Source organism: Notolabrus celidotus, chromosome 20, assembly GCF_009762535.1.
Source record: "Notolabrus celidotus isolate fNotCel1 chromosome 20, fNotCel1.pri, whole genome shotgun sequence".
NCBI lineage: Eukaryota > Metazoa > Chordata > Actinopteri > Labriformes > Labridae > Notolabrus > Notolabrus celidotus.
In genome coordinates, this window is record NC_048291.1 from 20,456,982 (window position 1) to 20,467,198 (window position 10,217).

Genomic DNA, 10,217 nt, shown 5'->3' on the forward strand with positions numbered 1-10,217 from the left:
TGGGGTTGTATGAGTTACATGTCACCAGTGAGTGTACTAGCCACAAAGGGTTGTCAGTCAGCTCTGCCCCTTCAATGAGAAACTTCAGGGAGAAACATCACGCAAGCTAGGCTACAGCTATCTTCAGATGGGGCCAAGTCTGCCATGCAATTTAGCTAATTTTAAAAGACTCCCACCCAAGCACTCATCTCGGTTTGGGTGAACGTCCTACTGAGAAAACCTCCAGCACTTTATTTGCCATCAGAAAGGCCATTATTCCATCATAACATGTAGTTTTGTCCTCATATGTCCCTCTGTTCTCTTTTTGATTTGATTGTCATGTGTTTCCATTTCCCGCAGTCATGTCAGATATAGAAGAGGAGTACGAGTAAGTGCAGCACCATCCCTCAATGCCAATCATTTGTCAACACTTGTTATGTCTCGGAATAAATGCATCCCTGATGATGTTAACTGATGTTTCTCTGTCTTTCCCTTTATCTCCACAGTGAACAGGCAGAGGGTAAGTTCACTAAGATCTGAATTTTAACACACCATAAGTCTCTAAAAGAAACACAATTAACATCTCTATTGAGGACTTTTATGAGGTATGAAATTAGAACTTTTTCTGGGTCTGCAGAGGAGCAGGAGGAGGAGCAGCAGGAGGAGGAGGAGCCAGAGCCGGCAGAGGAGGATGGAGGAGGTAAGGTTTGACGACTCTGAGATGAACAGAGTTGCTGTCTGTAAGTGTAAATAAATAAAGGTGCAATTCCTATATTGTTGTTGTCTGAAGACGCTTTCATAAGTTAAGCACTTGTTCCCTGTACTTCTTTAGAACTGTGTGAGTTGAGGATGACAGGGAACTAACTCTTGTCTTTCAACTTCCCCTTTATCCTGCTGCTTTCCCATTGGCTGACACTGTGCTGGCTCCTGCCTTTAGGACAGCAAGAGTACCAAGGTAGGGTAATTTCATCATCAGTCACAGTTCTTTAAATTGTAGGTTTAACTATTTCATATATTCTGGTGTTCATTATGATCCACATGCACATAGCAGATAAGCAGATATGAGTTTATGTTCAACAAGACGTCCTCAACTGATCTATATCTTGGCAAGCAGGGCCAAAGTTACACAAAGTTTAAAGCACAAGATAAGCCAAGAATATTTACAATATGTTTGATTGTAATTCAATCCAGGGTTCCCAGTTTGAAATGAGAGAAACAGATAAAGGCCTTGGAGTGGTTTATTGTTCTATTATTCACAATCAAGTTACTTTTTAACTTTGTTGTCATAAAATGTCACAACTACCACCTTCATTGGCAAGAAAGTAACGTTAGCTTGCTTTCATGTTTCAATGTCTGGGAAGTACCATTTAAGAATGCTATTAAAAAGATAACATGTCCTACAAGCCATGCAGCCCATGGCTATGCTGTAGGTCATCTCTCCATCAATTACGTTGATGTTATCACCCCACAATTCAGCTCTTGCCATATTGCTAGGCCAGATAGCTACTGCTTTCCACAACAGGACGCATAGGTAAATATGGTTGTGATCTCTTGAGACCAGCAGTCTCTGAATATGAAAAGGCTTGCTAGGTAGCTTAATTGTGTTCTTTCGGCCTATACAGGTTTAAGTAAACACATAAAATGTATTCCATCAAAGATCAATATTTAGTAAATCACTGAAACTTCTATCTGCAAGAACAAAATCATCTATATGTGCATTCTATTTTAATGAATTTCAGAGAATATGCTACAAAACTACATTTCCCTACAGCCGCTGTGGGGTGTACATATACCAGTGTATAATGTGGCTCACTATGCATGTGTAGGAAATGACTGTTTTGAGCAATGGTGACATATTTTTGAAAATACTTGTATTTTCTCTCTCTTGCTAAGAGTTTAAAGACCACTGTAATGTTTTACTGTATGCTAGAAGCTAAATTAGGCAGCTAGCTAGCTAAGCACAAAGGCTGGGAACAGGCAGCTAGCCACCAAAAACTTTGAAACTTTCTTTATTCATGAGCTTTGGTGTTGCTAGTTAGCAGATTTGTTTTACCTACATACAGTCTGGCTAGTTACAGTATTTCCTCGTGTTTACAGTCTTTGTGCTTAGCTAAGCTAACAGCTGCTCCTGGTAGCTTCAAATGGATTATACAGACATTAGTGTGGTATATATTCTTGTCTGACTCATAGCAAGAAAGTAACTTAGCATATTTTTCAACATGCCTAACTATTAGTTGAAGTTTGCTGCATATGCTGTATTAGTTATTAACTTGGGAATTATCTCAATTAACCCATACCTCCCTCCATATTTCTTTTCCATTCTTTTTTTCTATTTTGCCCCTTGATTATGAGGTGTTACTGTCCTTCTTTCCCTTCTTTCTCCCGTATGTCTTTCAATCCATCTCATATCTGTCTACCTGTCACTTGTATTTACTTCCCTCTTGCATTTGTTTCACCCTTTTCACCGTCCCACTCTTTCTTCGATACTTCCCCACCTGCACCTCACCTTTTCTACCTCATTGCTCTCCTGTTGTCCACCTGTCATTGATAACTCCCTGATTGCTCCATGTGTTATTTTTGTTACCATCCTCCCATCTTTCATCTTTCATGTGGCTGGTCCATCAGATCAAGAAGCCCAGGAGGAAGGTGAGAATTGTAGACGCGTGGTTCTTCAGGCATAAAACCCCAAATTTCCCCTCCAGCCCCAGCCCTAGGTTGGCTAACCTAATCATTTTTCTCCTTAAATGAATCTTCTAACGTATTGAATTCAGACATCGCTGGAAATTTGTGCTTGACTTTATAGTGTAATTTGGCCTCCTAAATAATAACTATGAAAACCCTTGCTTAAAAAAAATGAGACTGATTTGACAGAAAGGGTCAAATTATATTTATGAGGAAGTTTATTATGACCTGTGATTGTTAAGGATATTGTTTTCTTGTGTCAATATTATCCTCTCTTTTGTTTTATCATAACTCATATGAAATGCATGATCTTGTGCTCACTTTGCAGTCCTCTGTCACTTGCTTGTTGTGATTTGAACACTATTAACAGCTTTATTTAATTCATACATGCAAGTAGGCCCCTACCCACTGTATCTTTTTATTCACTCTTATGTATTTTTTTCCCTTGTTTTTCCTCATTTCATCTACAGAAGAGGAGCGCCCAAAACCCAAGTATGTTCTTTTTTTGGTTTGGTTTTGTTGCTGCAGTTTTTTTTTCAGTCACATAAAGTATATAGTATTACCTTTGTCATGACTTCATAAAAATGATGTTATCCCATGCCTACTTTCTGTCCCCAGACCCATGGTGCCTCAACTTGCCGCTCCAAAGATTCCTGAGGGTGAGAGGGTGGACTTTGATGTAAGTTACAACATTTGTTTCTTTTCTTTTTTAACTTTTCACCATTTATCCATACCTTGATTTATCTCAAAAACGAGGATTTTGGTGGTTGGTGTTGTAGCCTGAGAAAATGCCCAATTTGTCTGTTTTTTATTGTTATTTCAATAACAGGAAGTACAACATAATGTCCAATCTCAAATAAGGTGTTCCACAGGGAAATTTACTTTTCAATGAACTTTTGTTCACAACAAGACAATATCTGCAAAAATGCAGCTGGTATAAAATGGCTAGATTTTATTAACTTAGGATACCTTTGACAAAAAAAGGTCTTATGACATTCGTAAATATTGCTAAGTACTCCTGTTCAAGAATCCAACTAAGCTATAATGACACCAAAATATGTATGTTGGATTTGTATGCCAAATGTACACAAAACAGCAATTATATGTCGCAGTAATTTTTAGTATTGTTAGAAATGTCCATAAATGGACAATACTCTTTTCCTAATAATAACATGATAGCAGATTCTGATCTTTTACTGCACTGATTTTGTTGGGGGAAAAAAACGTGACTAAAATGTTTTACATGGCAGTGATTTAAGATATAGACATCATATAACAGTTATCACCTTTCAAATGTGTCAAAAAAGGATTAACATTACGTTTAACTCCTTTACACATGTTTGAACTGTTCCACACAGATCTACAAAGATTCTGAGGGATGTATCAGTGGTTAATACACATCACCTTGTGCCATCAGGACATCCACAGGAAGCGTATGGAGAAAGACTTACTGGAGCTGCACACCCTGATTGATGTCCATTTTGAGCAGAGGAAGAAGGATGAGGAGGAACTTATCGGCCTCAAGGACCGTATTGTAAGTTGGCATAGAGACATTATAAGCTACTACACATCTCAACCAAGTGATAGTGAACCCTTTGAAATTTAAGTTTAATTAGGGCTAATAGACACATTGCTAGTGATCAAATTTAGCTGATTTTTATTCATTTTTTAGAATGAAAACAGAGGTACAAAAAAATAATTGCTCTAATACAGAGCCATGCTTTTGGAATACATGCATTATGCAGTTTGGCCTTGTCTTGCTATACTTTGAGAGCTCCTCCCTGATAAAATCATTGTCTGGATTGCAGCATATGTTGCTCTAAAACCTGTTTATTTTGTTCATCATTAATGGTGCCCTCCCAGATGTGTAATCTACCCATGCTATGGGCACTTATGCTTTGCCATAGAATCAGGGATGCTAGCTTTTGAACTCTGCACAGATAACAAGCTGGGTGGCAAAGAACCATGATTTCCAAAAAGAATGTCAAATTTGTATAAATCAGATCACAGAAAAGTTTTCCACTCACCTTGGTCCATATTAAATAGCCATGCCCAGAAAAGTCCCTAGTATTTCTGGATCATGTTTATATATGGTTTCGTCTTTCCATGGTACGTTGATAACTTTTGCATTTGTGGATGCAGCAACAAATTGTGTTCACAGACAATGGTTTATGGAAATAATTTTGAGCCCATGCAGTGACATCCACTACAGAGTTATGTATGTATTTAATGCAATGTATTTAATGTATTAACTGCCTGAAGTAATGGTGAATACCTTTTCTAAAATTGCTGGTACGTTTGTATGAAAAAGAGGATGTTACAAAATGATACCATACTTCTTTGCTGTCTTTCATTTAGTGACTCTTTAGTTTCATTTCTCTTCTCTTCTTTTCTTTGTCAAAATGTCCTTTGATGTTTTAAGTCTTGCTTGACGATATTTCCTTCCTTCCTTCCTTCTTTCCGCTAGGAGCGTCGCCGGTCAGAGCGGGCTGAGATCCAGCGAGTTAGAACAGAGAAGGAGAAGGACAGACAGAACAGGATCGCGGTAACACAAATCCCATATTGTGTTAATTTTATGGCTAAATGTCCTATAATACAATAGTTTTCTCAGCTATTTGAAACCATGTTTGTCTTCTTAAATTATCAAAATCAATTCACAAAGTCTTCTTGCTTCTTTACCGTTCCACTTCTTCCTCTGTCAGGAGGAACGCCACAGAAAAGAGGAAGAGGAGGCCAAGAAGAAGGCTGATGATGACGCCAAAAAGAAGAAAGTGCTGTCCGGCATGGGAGCAAACTTTGGGGGCTTTTTGGCAAAGGTCAGACGGCTGCTATTATTCTACTATAGCAACTTTTATTTTTTGTAGTTCAGACGTCAATGGCAATTAAAATGTGGAGGAGACTGAATTGTTTGTGTTCTTTCTCAGGCTGAGTCAAGGAAGGGGAAGCGTCTGACAGGCAAAGAGATCAAGCGGAAGACTCTGACTGAGAGACGAAAGCCTTTAGACACTGATAGCATGAGAGAGGATGCGCTTAAGTGAGTCTCCTTTTGTATCTAATTTTGCAAAACCGTTTTTTTTTTAGTTTATTTTTGGGCTTTTATGCCTTTGTTTAGAGGATAAGACAGTGGATGGAACAGGAAACTATGAGGGATAAGACAATAACATGCAGTAAAGGGCTGCAGATTGGACCACCTGCATTAAGCTTATGTACATGGGGTGCACAACTTCACCACTAGGCCAAACTGGCACATTTTTAACATTCCCATTAAATAAAAAAGAATATTGACCTTGTTTAACACATACAATGGCTTCCAACATTGCTTTTATGCCAGTATCTGACTCGGAAATAAATAGTTGTTTTGGAGGAATTGCTGGTGATATTTTAGTGTTTGTTATGAAGCCTCACACAAGATATTATCAACTTGTCTGCACAAGATGAGACATATTGGTAGCAGTGGTGTTTGTTCTTCCTTTCTATGTGTGATGAGCCAGGCATATATTTTCACTAAAGAAATGCTTAAGCTCAAAGAGAAATAATTTAGCTAAATGGGGGATGTTGTTGTTACACCCCGGGGACCAATGTTGAAGTAGCTAGAATAGCATGATGTGTTGAGCTCCAGTTCCGAAGCAAATCCATATAAACACAAGAGTGTTTGATTTAAAATCTGGAGGTTCTCTCAAGCTATCACATGGATGAATAACACCTTCACCAAGAGAAAAACAACTTGATTTAAATAATTTCCGATGAGCTTATTACAACACAACATGAGGCGCACTCCTCACTCTGCCCGGCAGAGGGTGCTTAATATGTTACCTACAAAATACCAGTCTCATTGTAACGCTTTTAAACATGCATTATGAACAATGTTTCCACAATTAAGAGAGTCAGAGTTGCAAATGTTTTGTGGGAGAGAATTCCAGAGAGTTGGGGCAGGGTTAGGGTTAGGCTCTGTTCCCCAAGGTGTATTGGAAAGGGTTACAACATGTGTGCACAAGATGGCGTTCTTGTGCACAAAAAAAAATTACTCCTGAAACTAAGTAACCATTACTTTTCGAACAAAATAAGAATTACCAAAGGAGAATTCCGGGGGTTTATAGTTCAACACAGTAAAAGGTTCCTCATCTTTTTTGTTCTATGTTTTCAAGGCAACGAGCCCAAGACATGTGGAACAAGATCTACGAGCTGGAATCTGAGAAATTTGACTACATTGAGCACATGAAGCACCAGAAATATGAGGTACTACTGTGTTTTCAAACAGAAATGCTAAGTAAATGAGGCAGTAGAAGGACCTGGGATTTAACTATCTGCCCTGCCAGGAAACTGGTCTCTTGATTTTTTTTCTTTCTTCTTTAACTTTGCAAGAACAAACATGCGTGTTCCTTTTAAAATGTTTGAGATATTTGTCTTTGATAAAATTTACATGATTGTTTTCACTTTTACCAACGACCTCTAAAGTCTGTTTTGTATCTTCCGTACCCTTCAGATCATCGTGCTGCTGAACAGAATCCAACATGCTCAGAAATTGTAAGTAGCTACATTTAAAGAAAATCTGAAATGCTCGTAGTCTTCAATCTTTCTTTTCAGTCTCTGTTACATCCTTTCTTTTCTTTTCACCCTTTCTGCAGTAAAAAAGTCCACGGTAAAGGAAAGGTTGGTGGTCGCTGGAAGTAAAGAGAAAAAGTTGAAAAAGAAAAAAAGAAAGAGTTGGGACGGTGGAAGCACACATTTTCTCTTCAGGGTCTACTTGTGTCAGAGTTTCTCTGTAGGCCTGTTCTGCGTGTGCGAGGAATATTCATGTTTCTTGATAAAATACAGTATATTGATTAAAAAAAATTAAAGCCTCAGTGTTGAGTTTTTTTTAATCAGGATTTTGAATACAAATTAGGATCAAATAAATCCGGATCGGTTCTTACTCAAATATGTGGATCACAGAACCAAGACTGATATTTGGTCTGTTTGCTTTGGTTCTGACAATACTCTACATGTAAACACAGTGGCGTAGTCAGGCTGTTTGAGGGGCAGGGGCGAAAACCCCCAAAAAGGCACCCTCCTTTCAAACACCTGGTACTCACAGTTCAGGGTGAATTGAAATGTATTGAGGCGGCGTTAAAAAGGAGGGGGTCCGGGGTTCCTTCTGAGCAACTTACACTTCCCTTCCAATTCCCTGCCTTCTGGTGAATATTTATGTGACAATTTGTGCTGGAAATTGAATTATGAAAAAGGAAAACACTAAGCAATTGATTTACTTCTGTATTACTGATTATACTATATAATTAACACTTTTTCTACATTTTCTACATTTTAAGGGCATCCAGAGGGCATTTTTTTTTATATAGGTGGGGCATCTAGAGGGCACTTTTTCATGCATTTTTCTCTGAAAGGGCACCAGAAGGCAATTTTTAATGTTTTATCTACTACAGTGGAATCCAAGAGGGCACTATAGCGAGTTTTCTTTCAGAGATGATGGTACTTGGGGGGGGGGCGGTTGCCCACACTTTATCAGTTGTATGTATAGAAAAAATATTTGGCCTGTCTCTTTTATTCATGCATTAGGGATGTATGTACATAATGGTTTTTGCAAGAATTACACATGAAATAGTGTTAGTGAGTCTAAAACAAAACAAAACCAAAAAGTCAATTATGGAAAACATAGTTACAGTTATGTCTCATTGAAAACAAGTCTTCCTCTAGGTTGGGATATACTTTTGGACCAAGTTCAGAAGTCTTTTGAAAGATTTTTTGTCAGGATGAGGGGGAGTGGGACACAAGTGCGACCACAGGGTTTCTTAGTTATTCCAAAAGGAAGAACACTAAAATTGAAGCGATCTAATGGCGAGGGGAAAATCAAAATAAAGAAGGCTTTTACAAAGAGACTCCAAAAACCTAAACAAAGTTTAACAATGATAAGAGAAACTAAACCCCCGCTGCAGAGCAACTGAGAGGACACCAAAAGCTGCATTTCGACCAAGAGTTCCGGGGTCTTTTAGCCCCCAGAACTACTTTCCCCAGGACTAAAAGGTTCCTGTGCCCGCATTTTTGTCTGAGCTTCGACCGTGGCTGAAGTCCCGGGTAGATTGTGCAAATCAGACCAGTGACATATGGAGAAAAAATAAAAGTAAATGCACCACACCACCAGACCATTAGAGGGCAGTAAAACAAAGACGAATGCCATTCATCACAGATGACACCATAGAAGAAAACGGACAGGCAGGTATCATTATAATCAACAAAACAGTTAGCCTGTTAGCAAGGAAGAGACTCAGCTTGCGCTGTTTTATATCGTGCTATATTTCCTTGCAGATGGATTAAGCGCGAGTAGCAAATACGTTTCAACACGGCTTTAAAATCGTTTTTAACTTAAAAAGCCGTGGCAGAAATCGGCCAGTGTTTTGGTTTAAACAGCGACCCTGTTAACTGTAGACACTCAGACAGATGCATCCCTCATAAACGTCTTTAGACGATCATTAAATATCTGATGAGGATATTTTGACATTTTAATAAAAAACGAACTAGTTTGCATTCCCAGGAATTCCCTCTGTATTTCAACAGCTGTGTAAACTCCACAAACACTGTTACGTTCAGCTGAAGCTCTCCGATTACATGGTCACTTTTAAAACCGTAACACTTGGAGAGACATATAAACGGTGGGCTGAGAGAAGACTACTGTTACAAGCTGCTAAATCAAGTGAATCACAGCTTCTTCTTAGTACACACACATACAAAAAAAGATAGAACAAATAAAAACAAATTAAAGAAAGAGAAATCAAGTGAATCGCAGATGTGTGTGAAGTTATTGTGGACGGTAGGCAGAATAAAATACTGCAGTTAATCTACCAATCAGACATGTTCAGCATTGCAGGCCCTGCCCCCCGAAAGTCCCGGGAGCTTTGAAAAGTACTACCCCCTAGCAGGGGCTCATTTGAAAGAACAGTGATACCATATTGACCTGTTTGTAGTCATGCACAGATGTTTATGGTTGAATAGCAGTGTCACTGTTGTGCTGCATAACACCCACCACAAAGAGTGTGGTCATTAGGTTCGCATCATCAAGAGGTGGATTCAAGTTTTATCAGCTTTCATCTCACCTGTAACATGAATCAAGCTGAGTGAGCATTCTTTTCAGAAAGCCAGAGATAAGAAAAGATAACAGAGGTAATGGAAGAATGAGTAGATATGATTAAGCTGGTGAGGAGCAGGGATTAACAAGTAATGTGACCTCTACCTTGAAGTTCAGATGCTTCATTGTTCCAGTTATAATTCAGTAATTGGTCTACTTAAGGTCATGTTACAGTTATGTGACTAAATTATATGATTGAGGCTTCATGTCTCAGCTGGATATATACTACATTCAATGAAACATCCTCTCTTACTTCTGTCCATTAAAAACTGCTCCACTTGACGTCCCTTCAGACCTGGAGTACCTCCATTGTGGTGTTCTTTTTGTTTTGTCGTATCTTGACCGCACGTGATGTGTAGATGCAGAAGGAATCTTCGTGACACTGGCTTGCTTGCATAGTAATACGTTTATTACAAGAAAACAATACCAGTATCAAACA

The 10,217-nt window shown here is 38.6% G+C and overlaps 1 protein-coding gene across 4 annotated transcripts; it reads left to right on the forward strand.

The window, feature by feature from the left end:
- The first annotated feature begins 339 nt into the window (after window positions 1-339).
- tnnt1 (troponin T type 1 (skeletal, slow)) lies at window positions 340-7,505 on the forward strand. Of its 4 annotated transcripts, XM_034711642.1 has the most exons (14): window positions 340-367; window positions 486-499; window positions 617-679; window positions 917-934; window positions 2,605-2,625; window positions 3,132-3,153; window positions 3,280-3,340; window positions 4,079-4,195; window positions 5,129-5,206; window positions 5,364-5,477; window positions 5,586-5,695; window positions 6,807-6,897; window positions 7,145-7,185; window positions 7,287-7,505. In XM_034711642.1, the coding sequence occupies exons 1-14, from the start codon at window positions 342-344 to the stop codon at window positions 7,330-7,332; spliced, it is 822 nt and encodes a 273-aa protein (XP_034567533.1). In that variant the 5' UTR covers window positions 340-341; the 3' UTR covers window positions 7,333-7,505. The 4 variants fall into 4 exon arrangements, with proteins under 4 accessions (XP_034567533.1, XP_034567535.1, XP_034567534.1 ...); XM_034711644.1 differs by lacking the exons at window positions 340-367; window positions 486-499 and having other exon boundaries at window positions 642-679; window positions 3,280-3,320; XM_034711643.1 differs by lacking the exons at window positions 340-367; window positions 486-499; window positions 617-679; window positions 917-934 and adding an exon at window positions 1,730-1,827.
- The last annotated feature ends 2,712 nt before the right edge of the window (window positions 7,506-10,217 follow it).